This window comes from Pelodiscus sinensis, chromosome 21 (genome assembly GCF_052426305.1).
Source record: "Pelodiscus sinensis isolate ZL-2025 chromosome 21, ASM5242630v1, whole genome shotgun sequence".
Taxonomy (NCBI): domain Eukaryota; kingdom Metazoa; phylum Chordata; order Testudines; family Trionychidae; genus Pelodiscus; species Pelodiscus sinensis.
In genome coordinates this window covers 25,068,621-25,088,378 of record NC_143072.1, presented here as the reverse complement: position 1 = coordinate 25,088,378, position 19,758 = coordinate 25,068,621, and the positions used below count along the sequence as shown (strand labels likewise).

The following is a 19,758-nucleotide window of genomic DNA, read 5'->3' as shown; positions in this document are numbered from 1 at the left end:
CGCTTGTATTATGTAAACTGATGTGTAGGTGCAGGTACTGTAAATTAATACATTACATTTACACCCAAACAAGTATTCTATTAGAGTTGGTTTATAAACCCTGGAAAATTCACGGAAGGTTAAAGCCTACTCTTTTTCTATTTGTACTTAAGTAGCGCACCACAAACAAATTATTAGAACTGAACAAGCACTTGAACATGCATAGCAGTATAACAGACCAAATCTCCCCCTGTAAACATTCACTACTGCACGTATGCTTACTCTGATGTATAGCTGCATTTCATTTACTACAAAGGAGGTAACGGTATGATCTAACTGATGACTAGATGACCCTTGCTGCCCCTTCTAACTCTGATTCAGCCCTAAAAATCACATAACAGAGAAGGGGAAGAATATAATATGGGATTGAGTACAGAGCAACCCCACTATAAGTCTTCCCAGGATATAATGGTTCCGCACTAATGTCATTGACGCGTGTAGGAAATGATGCATTATAAATCCTCCCATTCCCCACTCACGTCACAAGGGGAAAAAAAATGTGCAAATGGAAATCAGCCGCAGGAAAAAAAAATTCGCTGCTTTACTTCACTTCGCTAGACAGTCACATTTTTTTTGGAACATCTTGCACAGATAATGGGGATGTCCTGTAATTCATGAGTCTTGAAGGCAATACTGTATTTGTATACACTTTATGCACTGCATATGCATGAGTAGAGCTCAAGTGCCGCCTCAGAAGGCTGTCCTGAGAAGGGACTTGAGACTGATGGAAAAGGTAAGTGTCGGATTCCAGAAGGCGGAAGCAAGTATACAGGCATGCGGGGGAGAAAGCAAGCGGACAAGCAAGCCGTCTTAGCTAACAAGTTATGCACATTAACGGTAGCCTCCAGGAGATAGAGCCCAATTCCAGAAGAATCTCAGTGACACTAGGAAAGAGGACAGTCCTAACACACACCCTGATGCCTAGAAAACATGGTAGTCAATTCAAAAGCCTTGCTTGTGCGGATTCAAATCAGACTCAGACTTAAACTGAAAAACATGCTTTAAGATCCACACATACATATACACATAAAAGATTCACTCACACTCCTTCAAAAAAAGTTAAACGTTAAGCACTTGGGGAATTTTCCTCTGAATGCAATGAACATTTTGCCTACATTTTGCAGAAGTCTTTGAATAAAGTCCGTGTCCTCCTATGTGCAGATACAACACAGAGTCAGCATGATTTTTGTTATTGGGGGTTTTAAGTAAGGCTCTTAATACTAAATCATTGTGTTGTTGCTGCATGTCTAAATATAGATCAAGACAAACAAGAATTTTGGTAACTATTAAATGTCTCAACAGGATCTGAAAATGAAGAGGACGATGAGGAAAGTTTTTATTTTATTTCCCCAGGGGCTGTAGAAATACCACAAGGCTCCTTCATTTAGCAGAGGCAGCAGATGTCCTAGGCACATAATTTTTATATTTAATTTATTTTATATATAAACTAAATGCTTTTGAGTTTTTAAAAATGTGAACTGGAGTAGATACTAATAGCTAACTATTATTTATAACCTTCCTGTAACATACTGATAACTGTTCGTTGGTTATTCCAGGTATTCCTTTAACACTGTCAGTGACACAAGCGGAGGTAAATGTATTTTGATTGTGCTAGATAGTACAGTACAAGCAGCAAAGAATTAAGATGAACTGCAGCTTCAGCAAAAAGCTTTTACCTGCGTAATCTAACACTGCACATGGTTAATAGGTTTAAATCAGTTTTTCACCCTGAATTTTTATAATGCAATGTTCCATTGGGCAAAAACAGGTTAAAACACAAACCTTATAAAGCTGAAGCCTCAGTCAACGACGTACCTGCACATTCATCTGTCGATTAAAACTCTTACTATCCACACCACAAGGGTCAGGCTCTAATGCAAAATCAGACTCAAAAGCACAAAACCCCCAGCACATCATCACATAGTCCCTTAACACGGGCTGGTTGACCCAGCAACGTGTTTATTCCAGGCAACTTTGTCATCCTGCCACAAACTGGCTACGGAAGAATTGCCCATCTCACATGTAAGCTTCTAATCTCACAGGGGTTACTCGAGGTAATCCCCACTGAGCTGTGTTTGATTGGCTGTCACAGAAGTACAGCAAGTTTCTGTTTAGTCAGATCACTGGACTGCACCACCTGCTGCAAAAACATATGGATTGGTCCATAGACCTTCACATATGCTGACAGTGCAGCTATACTATGGAAAAGTACATTTCCAAATTACTGATCATCGTTTTCCCCCAGTCTCCATGCAAATTTTATTCCAAGCTTTTAAAATACTGCCATGGGCTCACAAATTAATCTTCTGCTTTTCCAGTAAAGCAGACTTTATTCAGATCCTCTAAATTAGAGTAATGCACATTACACACTTCAAGGCCAATGTGAGATAGGAACTGTAATAAGAGCTTTATTTCCTTCCTAGTTAATCAATAATTTGGCTTCAAAAACTACTGATTCAACCAAACCAACAACTGGATGGTTTTTTGAAATACAAGCAACTAAATCTTCTCATTTCACTCTGATGTGGTTAAACTATTGCTTCTTTTCCTCCTCTTGTGTGTGCGCAAATCGTAAACTGAAACTTGGTTGTTGTGCCCTGGTAGCTGTTACTTGTGGGCTTCCAGTATGTCTCAGTATTCACACAGCCTGTAATCACCACTTCGCAGAAGGGAGTGATAAGCTAGAGGTTCTCTGGTGAGCATCCTTTTTTAAGTCTCAACATTCCGTCTGTTCTTATCAGAATATCCCTTCCCATTAGGTGGTATTTTGCACCCAACCAGACTTTATTTGCATCTATGCCACTTTCTAATCTGAAGAAAGAACCAAGTTTTTCCTTGATTTTCAAAAATCACATGTGCTACAAGACACTGAAATTACTCGCCCATGAAGTCTGAAAAATCTAGTTACAGAAGTTTAAACTATACCTTTATTAGAAGTCTTTCCTTTTCTAGATTTAACTAAACATAAACACGTGTCTCAACACACACTAAACTCCACACTTGATAAGAATGTCATATAGCACTCATGGGCTTCAAAACAAACATCCATTTAAGACCGAGGGTGATGTTGGCCAAGTTTAAATAGTTGCAATTGTACTGGCTAAGAAAATATTAGTTTAAAATCATAACTGCGAGTAAAAGCTGTGCAACTGTAATATCTTTATGCCCTCTACTGGAGAGTTGTATCCTACCTGCACTGGCTTTTTCACTGCACTTGCTTCTAACTGCTATGACCCTGTCTGCAAGGATGCTTCCTTTGAAGCTCCTATGTTGCCAGCATGACAAGATCCTGGGTGGGGGCTTCCTAAACCCCATCATCATCATGCAGTTGCAAATCAGTGACAAAGATTTTTGCTGTAACTTACAGATAGAGAGAATATAACAGCTTTTTAGAAAAATAAGTTGTGGAAAGGGGAGCTGGAAAGGATAAGATTAATTAATAGAGAAGGGCCTCCTATTTGCTTTAATCTTAATGGATAATCGTAAGTAAAGTTTTTGACATACCACCCTGCACTGGCCTGAAAAAAGGTTGTTAGTGTGTTCATCACGATGTTTCAGTAGGATAGCCAAATGAGAGTCATTTTTTCCAGAGGGGAAACAAGATAAGCCTTCAAAAAATTCACATTTCATTTGATACAAGTATCTACATTTCAGTTATATGTAAAGAAATTATATTAACTGTAAATGCAGGTATTTGACAGTTCCAGAACAGAGTTTTCTATAATTTTCTTTGTTAAAAGAAAGCAAACACAGTTCTGAGGTGAGCAAGACCAACAGAAAAACCCAAAATACATCTCAACTCCATAGTTCAGATACCAATGTGTTCTTGCTACTTCGTGTGTAGATAAGGCTACCTACAGTTTTCCATAATTCTGACATTTATAACTTGTCCATAATATTTAATTCAGGCTGACAAGGCCCCTATTTCTAAGAATTAGGCCTATTTAACTTGACTCATAAGTAGTCCCAGTGCATGTTTCCAAACTATTGCACAAAAAGCAGAGTTAACTTTTAGGGGGAGGGCATTACTATCAGGCAAATTATGTATTTTATCAGATATTTAGGCATCAATCAGAGCTAAAGACAAGGAAGTTCATAAACCAGCTCTTGTACATTTCATTAAAAGATAGCCTGCCTGCACACCAAACATGAGTTAAATTGTACAACCCAAATTTGCTCATCTTATCCAAAAATACATTAGCAGTTTTGAAAGGTTACAGTGAGTTATCCTGCAAATAGCAAGTCTTGACTATAGTAATAAGCTCTTGGGGGATGCAACCCACTTCATCAGATGCATTTGACAAAGTGGATTCCAACCTACGAAAGCTTATGCCCAAAGATATCTCTGTTAGTCTTTAAGGTGCCACGCACTCCTTGTTGTTTCTGCTGAAACAGACTAATACAGTTACCCCTCTGAAACCAGTGACACATTAAGTACTATACACAAGAACTAACGCACTAACTTCAGGATGAAATAGCGTCGACCCCACCCTCATGGTAAAATGTAGTCTACCAATCCTAAAGACCTAAGTGGTATAGCACACCAAAAAATCTCATACTGTACTTGTTTTTTGAAATGCAATCATAGTTAAATACTAATAATCAGGAACAGGTTATTGGTACAAAGTACACACAAATTCCACCAGCTCTGCAACATTGTAAACTGGTATCAGTAAATGCAGGCAATTTTGTTTAACACCTTGTGCAATAGCTTATTGGTAGTAATCTTTATTAGTACACAAGAATAAAAATGTAAGTTAATTAACCTGTCTTGTGTATTTTCAAAGTTTCAAACCAAAGTGAAAAGTAAATTAGGGTTTTATAGTTTCCTAGTTTTAATAATCTATGATATTTAACATTGTTACTAAGGCAATTTTTGTTACTCCTCGAGTATTTCAAAACTACTTTGTCTTATGCATCACACTTGGTTGTACCAGCATTTCCCAGTAGTCTGTATATTGGTCTGAGAAACCAGACAAAGGGATTTTCTGGGCTTCAATTTCATGGTGACTGCACACATTTTGAGCAAATCCGACTTAAGTCAATACAGACAGTCCCTGGGTTACGTACAAGATAGGGACTGTAGGTTTGTACTTAAGTCGAATTTGTACTTAAGTCGGAACTGGTGTCAAGATTCAGCGGCTGCTGAAACTGACCAGCGGCTGACTACAGGAAGCCCGAGGCAGAGTTTCTCTGCCCCAGGCTTCCTGGAATCAGCCGCTGATCAGTTTCAACAGCAGCTGAATCTGGACGCTTGGGACAGAGCAGCTGGGGCAATGCCGGGTAGGTCTCCACAGCGCCGCACCTCAGCGCTGCGGGGACCAACTCCACAGCACCCCAGGTGCTCTACCCCAGGTGTCCCCAAGTCAGCTGCTGCTGAAACTGATCAGCAGCTGATTCCAGGAAGCCTGGGGCAGAGCAACTCTGCCTTGGGCTTCCTGGAATCAGCTGCTGGTCAGTTTCAGCAGCGGCTGACTTGGGGACGCCTGGGACAGAGCAGCTGAATCAGGACTCCTGGGGCAAAGCACCTGGGGTGCTGCTGGGTTGGTCCAGTAGCACCGAGGAGCGGCGCTGCGGGACCAACCAGCAGCACCCCAGCTGCTCTACCACAGGCGTCCGCGAGAAAAGCCTGGTCTGCTGGGGGGGGGGGGGGGTGCACTAGCTGTGCCCTCTCCCCCCCCCCCCCAGCAGACCATGGAGACGGTGGCGGGACTGAGACGCGCCACGGTGCCGCCACCCTGGTCCTCCGCAGCTTTGCTCCGCGTCTCCCTGGTCTGCTGGGGGAAGGAGGGAGGCCCCCCAGCAGACCAGGGAGACGTGGAGCAGCTTTTCTCGCCCCGGAGGACGTGGGCGGCGGGACCTTGGCGCGTCTGGGCGGTCCCGCTACCCGCGTCCTCCGGGGCGAGAAAAGCCCCATTCGTAAGTATGGATCCGACTTAAGTCGGATCAGCGTAACTCGGGGACTGCCTGTACTCCCCATTTGGAATTATCAGAATCTAAAAGCATCAATCACGTAGTGATGACTTGAATACCATTTGTAGCAAAATATTAACAATAATGCATGTTTACAGAAAAGAGCTGGCAAAGTATGTAATGTCTCAATACAATCATCTTATCTAGCAGTCAATGATTTGTCCTAGGGTGCTTAGCTTGGATCAAAGATCAGTTGATGCACATTGACTTCCCTTGAAATGTGTGGCCACCTTAGCAAGGGAGGAAAAACTCTGTAAGATGGCTATTTTTTAAACCTAAGGATAGTAGCAGGAATTTAATTGAAAACAACTTTACTGCATCAGTAAGGACAAACATCTGAAGTGTTGCCCATTTTAATAGGTATGCTGGAGCATATTTACAGTTGGTGTTTTCCGGATCTGTTTTCATGTGTGACTATTCATGATGTTAATCATTAGATTAACTAATCAGCAAGAGAATTCCTTCTTCATTCAAAGAGTTTGTCAAAGTCTATGCGCCAATTTAAAATTTATCAATATTTTGCTGCATGGACTTATGCAAGTCACATGAGTCAATATTTTCAATACAAGAATGAGTCAGAACACCTTTGGATTAACTATTCCAGGAATAGTTAAATGCTCTAGGCAGAAGGGCACAGCACTATATGATAGTGTGAGAGGGCAGATTTCTTGCGCTATGTCACTACAAGATCTGCTTTAACTATCAGGAATTGGCTAAACCGTTAAAAAAATCTGGCTCCTATTGACAGCTTACTCTCCCCATTTGCTATAGCTAGTCTAATCAATGCCTTGTACAAATGTTAAGCCATATTTTCTATGACACGCTTTTGAGGTTGACACTAGGGATGTTAAATATCGGTTAATTGAATAGCCAAGTAAGCTCATGGATTCTTATTGGTTAGTCGATTATTCTAGTCCCTGAGGGCAGGCCCAGCAGCTAGTGCACTCTGGCCTTACTCCCGAAGAGACCCCTGCCACTCTGCACTGCTGCCTCTATGTTAGAGGCAGCAGCATAGGGTGCCTGGCAGAAGCTGGTCTGAGAGGGAAACCATTTTAAAGACAAATCCCGTCATGGACTGGCTGCCTGTCGCCCTGTGCTGCTACCGCCCTGTTTGGGAGCAGGGAAGGGGTGTCTGAGCGTCTGAACCCAGTGTGAACCAGAACTGAGCCAGGCTGCCTACCCGCCCAGGTCCTAATATACTTTAAATGAAGTGGAGGTAAGTCGTGGACCCAGCATGAGCCAGGACTGAGTTGGACTGCTGGCCAGCCTGCTAAAAAATGTACTGGCTGGGAAGGGTGGGGGTGGGGTGCAGGGAATGTGTGTCGTCTATAGCATTAACCTATAAGCTTTTACTGATCGGTTAATCGACTACTCTATTACATCCCTAGTTCACACTTCCCCAGCTTACAACTCACTCCACATCTGTGCAGGTGCTATACTTCAAAGTCTCACCAATTCTTCCTTTTCAGTAATGTTACCAGGATGTGACTGATTTCTGAAGACTAGTCATTTCTGTGGCAAACTAAAGACTAAATCTTGGGGTCTTCCAACTGCAACAGTTCTATAATTTCATCTGTCTAAAAGAGACTCTGAGAAGCTGGCAAAACTGAGCTTCAGTTTCCATGAAGGTGTTTCATATTTTGTCAAGGCGTTTTGTCTACTATCATTTCTGGTTGTCAGTATCAGTAACGAATCTAACTGATGCAGTCATTACATGCAGTTCTTTGACTATCTGATGTGCAGACCATAGTTTCCTTATTACCTTGCCTATGCTAATACACTTTGCTTTCTCTGATACTTTTCAAAATGCATTTCAGAAGAATGAATGTCTGAAACTGACTTGTCCCACATCCAATATTGTGTTCTTCCTCCCCATTTTCCAACAAGCATTTTAAATTTCTTCAATTTTCTTAACATTACTTTCAGATTTCCATGTTAACCCTAGCAGCCTACTAAAAGTATTTCTTATAATAAATATATTGCTTTCTTCCTCTTTAAAGAAATCCTGAATCAACAAATTGTTTAATTTATGGCTACGTCTACACTGGCATGATTTTCCGGAAATGCTTTTAATGGAAAAGTTTTCCGTTAAAAGCATTTTTGGAAAAGCGCGTCCAGATTGTCAGGACGCTTTTCCACAAAAGCACTTTTTGCGGAAAAGCGTCCGTGGCCAATCTAGACGTGCTTTTCCGCAAAAAAGCCCTGATCGCCATTTTTGCGATCGGGGCTTTTTTGCGGAAAAATCTCTGCTGTCTGCACTGGCCCTTTTGCGCAAAAGTTTTTCGGAAAAAGACTTTTGCCCAAACGGGAGCATCATAGTATTTCCGCAAAAGCACTGACAATCTTACATGAGATCGTCAGTGCTTTTGCAGAAATTCAAGCGGCCAGTGTAGACAGCTGGCAAGTTTTTCCGGAAAAGCAACTGCTTTTCCAGAAAAAGTGGCCAGTCTAGACACAGCCTACATGTATTTACATAACTGATCTATTTTTCTACTTGCTACTAAATGTCAGTGACTTTCAGCCTGACCACTAGAAAATGATCGCTATTAATTTTTACTTTTTGACTCATGTTGACAAGTGAAGTGGTTATTATTTTCTAATAAACATATGTTCGATCTAATGTCCATTGCCTCCACTAAATGATTTAATAGGTCTGACCCCAATTTGCATTGCTGGACGCTCAAGCAAAATGAAATGCCTTAGTGAAAGCCACAAATGAGCAAAGCAAAGATTTATGAAGACAATACTTTAAAAGGGGATTTAAAACCCAGAATTATGGAATTCATTTCTTATTTCAGAAAGTTTCTAAAATCCTACCATTTTTAGTTCTATGGTTTTCTATAAATCATTTCTTATGCAATCTGCTTGATAATTCAATAGTACACAAAAGATCATTCTATTTCACTTGGTTCACATGTGCATTCAGAATCACTCTGAAACATAAGTAACATACCTGGTTTCTTCCTCTACGCTTGCCATAATTTCTTCGCACAAGGGCTTTATAATTCTCATTTTTCTTGGTCAAATAATAATACAAAACACAGTCTGGAACATTCTAAAAAGAGAAAAAATCAGTTTCTATGACTCAAAAGCCAAACCCTATAAAATACATTACATGTCATTCAACTATTTATACTATTCTAGTCATTAGATTCATAGAAGGGTTAGAATTTTGCTCAGCAATTAAATAGATTTCTATATATAAAATGGGAACAAAATCTTAATCTCCTACAACATTAAACTTAACCCCATGTGCAGGATCGACAAATAATGCAATCTACTCGCCCATGGCGAGCAGATTGCAACCCGGAAGAGCTGGGTTCGGGCAATCTACGCATGCACAGAACGATCTGCGCATGCGCAAATCGCTGGACAGCGCGGCTGGCGAGCGGGGCTTGCCGCAGTTCGGCGAGCCCTGCCCATGTGTATTCATAATACTCTGCAGCTTGTTTGTTCTTTATGATTTCTACATACATTATATATAATTAATGTTGGGAAAGCCTTCGTTGATCATGACAGCTGTAAGTATTTGAGATGTTTTGACAAAAGTATCTTGATTGGTCCTAAATCCGGAATCATTTCTTACACTGACTGTGCAAAATCTCAGCTCTGTTGTAAAGGCTGATCCTACTGTGTGAAATACCTCTGACTTTAATGGTGCACAGCCAGGACCTTAGAACAAGCATACTAGCAGGCAGAATCAGTTTGGTTTCTAACAAAAAGGTGAGATGAATGGTTAATGCAACTTACCTATTTCAAACAAAAACTGAAAAAATGTCATTTTCTTTACTCTTATGCATAAATATCACATTATTGAGCTTTGATAGATGTTTAACATGCAATTTGCCTTGCATAGTTTTATTTCTACTGACATATTACTGCCTTTTCAGCTAATAAAGAAATTTGGTTTCAAGATAACTTAATTCCAAAAAAGAGAAAACATTAGCAGGAAACTTACATTAGGAAAGTAAGAGACAACAATTTACGTAATATTTACTGACTAAAAATGTCTTACCTTTCTTTCCAAGTAGGAGGCAATTAGACCAAAGTTCTTGGGATGTTGGACAAACCTTTTATAAATCAGAAATTATTTTTAAGTTCTGACAACTGCATACAATCACATAAAAAATCTTGACAGCAATTGTGTTCCATCAGGAACCCTTTGATTTTCAAAAAGGAAGCTAGTTTAACTATATATGTAGATTTCACATAACCCTACACGTTAGAGTAAAAAACTAGTTATAATTATTTTAATCTGTTCAGTAAATCAAAGCATGTTTTACAAAGTTTTTTGTTAAAGACAAAGCAAAAAGGAGTAGAAATAAAGAAGTGGTTGATGCTTGATCCAATAGGAAAATGCACAAACAAATCTAAAGCTGTGTGATATTTCAGCCACACAGCATTCTGCTGTAGTAATCTGAGAGCTGGGCTCCCTGATGAACTACCATGGCATGAGTTTTTAACAAGAGTGAGCTGAAAATAAATAGTTACTAGTGTGTATTATACACAGTCATCTGTCACTTGCAATGTAATAAAAACAAAGATAAAAGACTAATTACTTTTCCTTAAATATCTCCTTCTCATGATCTGTCCAGACATTCATGAACTGTCTGTCTTTATACACCTTCATGGGGTCCTCCATCAGACCATTCATATTAATAAACTTCACTCGTCTTTGTTCTGCATCAAACATCATGGGAGGAATGACAGAGAGCTGACGCATTTGTTTTTCGTTGTTCTACAGGCAAAACAAGACAAAGTTTCTATGAATGTTTATGGTTCCTATGTCACTTATTAAAATGGTACTAATGGGCAATACAGCACACAGATTCAGCCCTCTCCATACACCTTAATTCTTTCACTAAGTTTTATTTTTTTTCCTCCTTGGAAAGCTGTGGCCATCCCAACTTAACTGAAAGGGATGAAGGAACTGTACCATCACTAACAGCTGTTACAACAACAAATCCTTTTAGAAGGAAAGGTTTCAGGAGTTTCTTACAAGGAGGGAGAAATTAAATGCCAGAAGAAAGTTTCACATCTCACACCAGAGGTGGGATGGTGAAGCCTTAAAAGGAAGGTACATGAAAGCAAAGGACCAGACCATGATTAAGAGGATTATCAATAGCTCAACAGAATGGTCAAAAAATTTGCTGCATTGATAAACTGAAACAAAGCAATAGCCTCACCTCCTGCTCAGAGAGTCCATCAATGATTTCTGAAATTTCATGTTCACTTCTAGCAATAGTTGCTGAAAGGCCAGCCCCTCTTTGGCCAACCCTAGTTTTTGAAAGAGATCCATATGTTGAGATTTTACACATGAAAAAAAATATTTCAGATTAGTTTAAATATAGCTCATTTGGGACACGGGTAACTGAAAGAGTAGAATCAGAGAATACCCAATGTAGGTTACACCCTGCACTTTTAAATGGCTAATTTTAGGTGTGGATTTGGGAGACCTCATGCTCAGAAAGAGGGCACCTGGTAAAATTTCTGGTGTCAATACTACAGGAATCTGAGGAGTTTTAAATCATTACTTCAGTTGAGCACTTAGGTCAAACACAAATGCTTTTGAAAATTCCACCCTACACACATGCACGGTTAAGTGTTACAGCAGTGGTATGAAAACTATTTTGTCTTTAAACAATGCATTCTGCAAAACAACTTCTATTTTAAAAAAGAGACCTGGGTTTATGTTCAAATTTGCCTTGCACAGATTTAGTCAATTAAGTTATCAAAAAAAATTACTACCAATGCTTACCTCAGCAAAGAGAAAAGTATAATTTTTAATTGGAAGAGGCATTATAAATTGCAGACTATCAGTAAGCTCTCAACTACAAATCAGTACACTAATATCTCCAGAAAGTGGACTAACAGGGTCAATATTTTAAGTCACTTGAACATGTGGAACAGATAACCATTCACCAACAGTGAGATGAACACAACCATCTAATGGGCCTTTTCCATCATTCAAGTATTAATAAAAGCAGTCAAACTTATAAACTTAGGTCCAAATACTAACTGGGTCTTAAATGAGGTAGCACTTGCAGATCCCAAGCATAGTCAGAGATTACATCATGCTAGACCACTGGTGTTCACCCTGCAGCCCAATGGCTACATATGGCCCATTGGGATTCTGTGCGTGGCCTAGAAGACATTTTATTTACTGTTGCCCATGTGCAGATTCCGCTGGTTTCTATCCACATAGTTTTCCCCCTACTGGTATTGCTAAAGTGATACACATGTAAACCAAAGACACATGAAGTGTGGTGCATGTTGTTTACACACAACATTAACTGTGAGCACCATGTGCTCCTCTGCATCCAGTCAAAGTGATGCTTCGGTTCAATTGGCAAACGCAAGTGCACGTGCAGCTAGAAAAAACTACCTTATCATGGGAGACCATCTTGGCTGTGACAATCTTGTGGCCCCACTGAGATGAAGGGCCACTCATGCAGCCTACTCACTAGCTTAGGTTTCCCACTGCTGTGCTAGACACTAAAACACAACCAAAAAGATAGTCCCTGCTCCCAAAAAGCTTACAATCCAAGTATAAATAGCATTTATCTTTTCAAAAAATAGAACTCTGCCGATAAGAGGATTCTATTTTTATCTTTAATTAAAGCAATAATTTGATTTCCCTTGTCCTCTCGTGGATCCACTGGACTCCAAAAGAAGGGGACCTTAACAATATAACACTGTAAGACCTGTTGGCTTCTACAAGCTTTTTCTGAGGTCATAGCACTAGACGAGCTGTTCCCAACCTTTTCCAGATGGGGACGCATTCTGACAATCCAGGAAGACTTGGTGACCCAAGACATTTAAAAAAATGGGGGGAGGAAAGGGAGCAGAGCCACCTGGAGAGACACTTGGCAACCCTTTTGAAATGTAATGGCGACCCACTACACTATTTAATAGTGCACTACGCTATTTAGGAGAGAAGATGGGATGAATTCTTTAAGGGCCAGAATATTTAAGTCTAAATTTAATAAATTATTTTAATATACCTAGAGAACTTAAGTGCAAACAAACTTGATCTAATTCTATTTTAAAGCATTTTTTAAAAGTTAAAACCCACTGGCTACAAGTACTGTTGAACAACTCTTATGTTTTCCAAATAAAGAACTTGAATTGTATTCATCCTACATTTTCCTCTATATACAGCTTTTCTTAATCTTAATCCAGATACCTGTTAAACAGCAAGGAGTTAAATTACGGCAAGTTTTACACAAGTCATTTAATAAAAATAATTTAATTACAAGAGAAGTCACGTAATCTTTGTCCTTTGTATGCATTAGTCTAGTGAACATCAAATGTCATGAGACAAAAGAATGACACAGACATCTGACAGAACAATATTAGTTACAAATTGACTTCTAGGCCTGAAATTAATTTCCCCATGGAAAGCTGAAGCTCTGTGCATAATTTATAAAATTAAGGCCCATGTCTGCAAATGCTTATGCATGTGAACAGCTTTCCTCATGCAAACACTTATTGTTCAATCTAGCTTTCAAATTAGCCATCAACCATTAGCCAGTTTCCTGAAGTTATCATGGCAGAAGTGAGGAATGCCAAGGAACAAGGGGAAAGGTGGAAGAAGGTAGAGAAGTCAAAGATGTCAACAAACAAACTAATGTGGTTGGCCTTGTTGGCAAATGCAGAATTTATCAAGGTCCTTACAAGTGAAGGGAAGTTTGAACTTGATGCCATGATACATGGGGAAACCAGTAAAGGGCAGGTCAGTTACAAACCCACTCTCTCCTCCCCCCAAAAAAACTGCCAATTCACTGTACCCCATAAACAGAGTCTGAAAAAGAAGTTTTCAAAATGTTATACTAGAGATATGTGAAAGATTCACCATTTACCTGAAACATTTTATAGAATTAGGAACTAATTACAACGGTATTTTAGAGGACTATTTATTTTAGATTGTATGATATTACCTTTGAAATCGTTCTTGCTGTTCTCTTTGTTTTCGGATTTCTGGAAACTGTTTTTCATAGTACTCCCTTGTTTTACTTTCTTTAGCTTTCCTGCGGGGATTGTTTTCTATCCTGTCTACTTTCTTCTCCCATGCCTCCATCAGTTGATCATAACGTTGACAGATTTTCTGCTCCTGTTAAATTCCAAAAATAAAAGGGAAATGAATATTAACAAACAGTCAATATTTCTGATATGTTGCCTTAGAAGAGATAGTGGGTTCAGAAGTGCACACAGGAGATTCCTACTAGGCCAAAGGCTATTTATGTTGTAGGTGATGTGCCCAACTTTAAGGAGGTCAGAAGTAGTTTCATCACTGCCAAAAACTCCTCCTGCAGATTCAATCATTTAATTAGGTTCTTCTACTGTGCACCTCTCTGTGGTATTTGAGAAATGTTATTGCAGGTTCCTCAGGAACTGATGTGGTCCATATCTACTTTTTTGTGTGTTGTCTGCTAAAAGGAATTGGAATAAGTGAAATATACCCCAATCTCACCGTGTTTAGATAAGGAATGGCCACCCAAGGAAAACTAGAGCCATCTGAATGAATGAATGAATGAATGAATGAATGAATGAATGAATGAATGAATGAATGAATGAATACTGTAAATGCTAACAGGTTCCAAGATGGAGGAGATGAAGTGATGTTTAACTTTTTATATAAGTACTGTTTCAAACATCATACAAGGCCAAAAAGGCTCTCACTCCCTCTAATGGAATTTGCAAACCAGCGCTCTGATAATACTATTGGCACATAACATACACACACTGAAGTAAAAATGCCTTCGACTAATGCCCTCTTACCATCAGTAGTTACTATACAGGGAATGGAGTCTGTGAAGAGACCTATCACAGTAATTACAGTAAGCCACTGGGAACTGATCTTAAGCAATTTTTTTTAGGAATTCAAAATTGGGATTACTTGTTTCTATTTCACAGAAAATTACCAAAAAAATATCATTTATTTTAAAATGAACTTCTAAGCTTTATCATCCAGTCATTTTATTAATTGGTTTCCCAATCAGATCAATAGGAATTTTGATTCACATTAATTTCCAAGTTCATCTGGATTGAGAGGGTACTAACAAATAATTTAGAAATAAAATTAAGGTTTTCATCCAAAAGGGTTTTTATAAAAGCAGCAAAATTCTGTTAAGAGAATTATCTGAATTAAAAAAATTCTCTGTAATGTTTGCAATCCAACACCTGGTTATTTTCTGCTATAACCTGAGAATGAGAAAGCGAAGTTGGTCAGCTTATTTTCATTACTCAAACAATATTAAATGCCAAAAGTAGAGAAACAGCATAAAAGGCAGAGACTGAAATAGGCAAGAAGTTTTAACGATCTCAGATTTTACTAACACCATTGGCACAGAAGTTCGTTTTACAAATATATTTTAACTTGCCTGTATCCCTTTAAGTTTACATTAAGGAGGAGATCATTTAATAATTAACACTGAAGTACGTTGTTCAATTTTGAAATCACTGCAGGTTAAGATACAGTGACTATTTTACATTGTTCACCTATGAGCTGTCTAGTATTTATTAAGAAAGTGCTACATTAGTAATAATTTTCTCTGCCTAACACATTATGAAATAAATCTTCTACAACAGAAATAAAGGTTTCCAACATATTAACTCACTTTCTAACAGCAGTATAAAAAAGCAAAGTAACATGAACAGAAAAAAATTTCATTTATGCACAAAGTTGCTGAGTACAAATGCTGTCCTTCCACTTTGGTCTACATGCATATTCTTGAAGCCACTAAGATTTCTGACATAGCTGATTGGTGAACACAAATATGCAAAGAATACTACCATTAACCTGGAATGTGCAGATTTATACAAAACTTATTTTTGTGCATAAATGCAAACAAGCATTTGAGTCAACATGCCCAAGTGGACACCACGTGTCAATACTCTGACTTCCACAAAGATATTGAAGCATTACCCTTTGTTTCCTTGCATGATTTCTTCTCTTAAAAAACAAAATCAGCTTTTTCCTCATCACTTGGTTTCTAGAAAACAAAAGAATTGGAAAAGAGTTTAAAAGTTACATTTTAACCACAGACATGAGCAACATGAGAGAGCTTCAAAAGTTATTGAAAATATTCACAAGAAGTTGACAAATATTACAGATGGTTGATTGTTTCAGTTAGCATTTCTTCTTCGTGTTTGCACCTCAGAAGATGTTTGATATTACAGAGAAAAAAGCCATGAAACTAAAATCCTATCATATACAACAGAAGATATCCCTGAAGGGGGAGGAATTGGCCAAGAGACTAAGAGAATCCCTACCAATCTATGTAAACCTGGAATTCTCCTCAACACATGGACAGGCTGGGACTAATCATAGGCAAAGTGCTGAGGATGTGTCTTTGCAACTCATTCACTCAAGGGTATACGTTTACAAGTACATGCAATCAGCTATGTCATTAGGATTTGGAATTGGTATACAAAGTTAATTAAGCTGTGGGACTGTCATGTTAATTTGTAATATATTATTCCTATAAATTCAGTGTCCCTTGTACAGAGTTTATTACTACACATGGATCTCTTTAATCTGGCAACACTGGGAAACAGGGTATATTGGATTAAAGATTTTGCTGGACCTGGGAGGATGCTGCTGGGCCTCAGCATGAGGGGGCAGAGGCAGGGTACTTACCTGCCATCCCACAACCAGAGGGCACATGTAGTTCCGTGCTCCCCACTGCTTCCAGACACCACCCATGGGAGTGTCGGGAAAAGCCTCAGGGGAAGCAGCTGTGCAGAGTTTGGAGGCTTAAGAGTATTATTAATCTACCTTTTGTAGAGATCTTCTGCATTTAAAGATATCGATATGATGAAAAATTCACCAGCCTACTCATGGCCATATGCAAGTTCCAAACTCACTGAGGGTTTGTTTGGTTTTCTTTTACATCTGCAGATATATTCTTCAATTTCCTCCTTCATGTATTAAATAGTGTTGAAATTGAAATAGAAAGTTGTTTTCCACTTGGTATTTCAAGAAAATATGCTAGTTAGAAGAGAAACTTAGTATTTCAGTTTAATGTGTTCTCTTCCAAAGCATTCTTAATTCAATATAAAATCTTCCATTAGCTTAACATACACCAGCATGTACAGCAAATTGGGAAATGTTGCTAAGGCTGATTAGGAAATGGGATTTTTTAAATTATTAAAATATAAGAGCTAAACTGTACCAGAGGTGGCTTCTTTTTAGAATTCTCCACATAGTAAATGCAAATTTTCTGCAAAGTAAATATCAAGGACTACTAATCAGTCACATATGCAAAAAAGATTTACCTTCCAGAGAGAGTCCTATGAAGGCACATTTTATCAACAAGATTTATTCTGGCAGTACTACTATTACAGGTTAAACCTCTCTAGTCCAGCAACATCCGCGGCCTGGCACAATTTTAATTAGCGGGATCTCCACTCAGGAGCGTGGCAAAGTTTCACATTTGTTTACAGTCACCAGCCCAGTGTTCTGTGCTGTCATTTAGCTCTAATTAACCAATGTCTTCTGAGAACCCAGTAAGCCGAAGTGTTGCTAATGCTGTGAGACGATACTAACCTCCTATGGTTCAGCACCATTCAGGTCCTGGGGGTGCCAGATTAGAGAGGTTCAACCTGTACAGCTGAAGTTAGGGTTGTCGCAAAAATTTCACAACTGACTTTTATAACTAGGCCCTCTGAAAAAGCTGATACAGGTTACAGCTTAAACAAAGTCTTAAAAATACATAAGCTAAAACCAGACACACAAATTGATCATGCGGTCTGACCTCTATATAGCATGGTCTATAGAATTCCTCCAAAAATAACTCTAGAGTTAATCTTTTAGATAAAAAACACCTAATCACGATTAAAAAGGAGATACCAACAAGGTGTATTTGATATTGATGCCATCCATGGAAAGTCACTCAAGAGGTTTAAGTTTCCTAAACACTTACAAAATATTTCGTGGACACCATCCTCTCCTCAATGCAAACAGCACCTTTTCTTAATTCACCAGACCATTCAACAATTCAGCAGAAAACACTGATATACCCATCATATACAAGCCATTATACATAACTTCAGGTACCCTAGCATCAAATATATTCATTATTTGTACAAATATCAATGCCGTTTATCAGTAGGCAAGTGTCCTTCCAAAAAAAATGCTGCTAAAAAAGAGTAATTTTTGGGGGGGAGAAGAGGGGAATGTGTCTAGTATTAGCTAACAGTATCACTTGCACAATCTAATGAGCCAGGTCAGCAATTGTAGATTTCAGCTTAGTCTTAGAATTACGAGTGGCTACAAAAATCATGGAAAATTATTCTCCTTGAGTTTCCTAGGTCATGAGGGGTATCTTGTTAGAAGTATTACAAGATAATACTAAATCTTTTACAAACAAACAGTTGGTTGTCCTGAAAAACAGGTAGAAATTGAAAGCAATGTGCACCCTCTGAAATCCTACAGGCAGATAGTCTAGAAACAGAGGAATTGTATACTGGCCAGATTGTTCTATTATAAACTGAAAGGCACTTAGGTATTCCAAACTATGACTGGAAACAGAGCTAAAGCCTTAATCGTTTTGATATACCACACAAGTTTCTGAAATGCTTCCCTATATCAGCTATAACATTTTGTAGGGAAGAAAGAAGGTAATGCTGCCTTCCAGTAGCATGGAAGCACCACTGTATCAACATTTTCTTTCTTCACAGCCTGCTCACCATAATATCTGTAGGGTATAGAGAGAAGAGCTCAATACCGACTGGGCATAAAGCTTAAGATTGTAAATCATGCTAAAGAATGATTTAGCCACCTTAAATGGTACTCCTTCAGTTCCTTACTGGATCACAAAGCATAAGACTATTACTCTTTTCACAAAAAAGATAAATTAATGAATGTTAATTCTTAAAATCCACACTTTCTACCCACAGACATAGCAATCTACTTCATACAGCTGAATTTAGTTTGTCCTAAGTCACAAGTAACGGAGAAGTAAAGAATGCAGTGACAATTCAGAGCCTGTCACAGATAAAGAACATATTATCGTCTGCACAAAACAGGACTCATCTGACTCTTAACAGTGGCAACATTTAAAAGGCTTCTTGAACACAGTGTTCAAGGAGAAGGACAAAGACATTTAGGTCAAATCAGGCCTGAATTTTAGTTTTGGGGAAAAGCTTTTCTAAAAGCTAAGACAAACAGAAATGTTTGGGTTTTTTTTTAAAGTTTCAGCGGAAAAGTGTTTTTAGTCTCTTGCAATATTTGCAACGCTGGTGTTGCAGGAATGTTTAGTATGCAAAAAAACCCTGAAAACTGAATGTGCTAGTAATTGTCTATTTTCACTGAATTAACTAAAATAATTGAAAAGGAAAATGTTTCCTAAATCATAAAAAGCAAATGAGATTTTGAAATTCCAGTATTCTCTTTGTTACCAAGTAGTCATGTATTGTTTATGTAAAACTAGGATGTTTGACTCCAGGCTCTTTTAAAACAGCAAGATTACAAGAGGTTTGGTACTTACGTTTTGATGTTTTCATGGTAAACCTTTGTATCAGATGGTTGGTTGTAAAGTGGCTACAAAATGGATTGGCATATACATTAAGAACATAGAACTTGCGTTTAATTCTACAAATACACAATATGGTAAAGCAATAATATTTGGCAAACTGAGATGCAGCAACCTAAAATGAATAGGAGTTGAAGATGCTCAGCATCTCCCAGAAGGTCCTCTACTCCCCTGAATGTCACTTTTGAATAGAGCGGACTCAAATATA

General features: G+C 38.6%; 1 protein-coding gene across 15 annotated transcripts in view; it reads right to left on the bottom strand.

The window, feature by feature from the left end:
* NCOR1 (nuclear receptor corepressor 1) overlaps window positions 1–19,758 on the bottom strand; it is a 113,118-nt gene that overhangs the window by 60,275 nt on the left and 33,085 nt on the right. For all 15 annotated transcript variants that reach the window (XM_075904320.2, XM_075904332.2, XM_075904319.2 and 12 more), the window contains 7 exons: window positions 19,506–19,558; window positions 15,941–16,007; window positions 13,953–14,125; window positions 11,199–11,289; window positions 10,572–10,750; window positions 10,028–10,082; window positions 8,966–9,067 (listed from right to left, as the gene is read on the bottom strand). In XM_075904320.2, coding sequence (XP_075760435.2) covers window positions 8,966–9,067; window positions 10,028–10,082; window positions 10,572–10,750; window positions 11,199–11,289; window positions 13,953–14,125; window positions 15,941–16,007; window positions 19,506–19,558 — 720 coding nt within the window. The remainder of the gene's footprint in view (window positions 1–8,965; window positions 9,068–10,027; window positions 10,083–10,571; window positions 10,751–11,198; window positions 11,290–13,952; window positions 14,126–15,940; window positions 16,008–19,505; window positions 19,559–19,758) is intronic.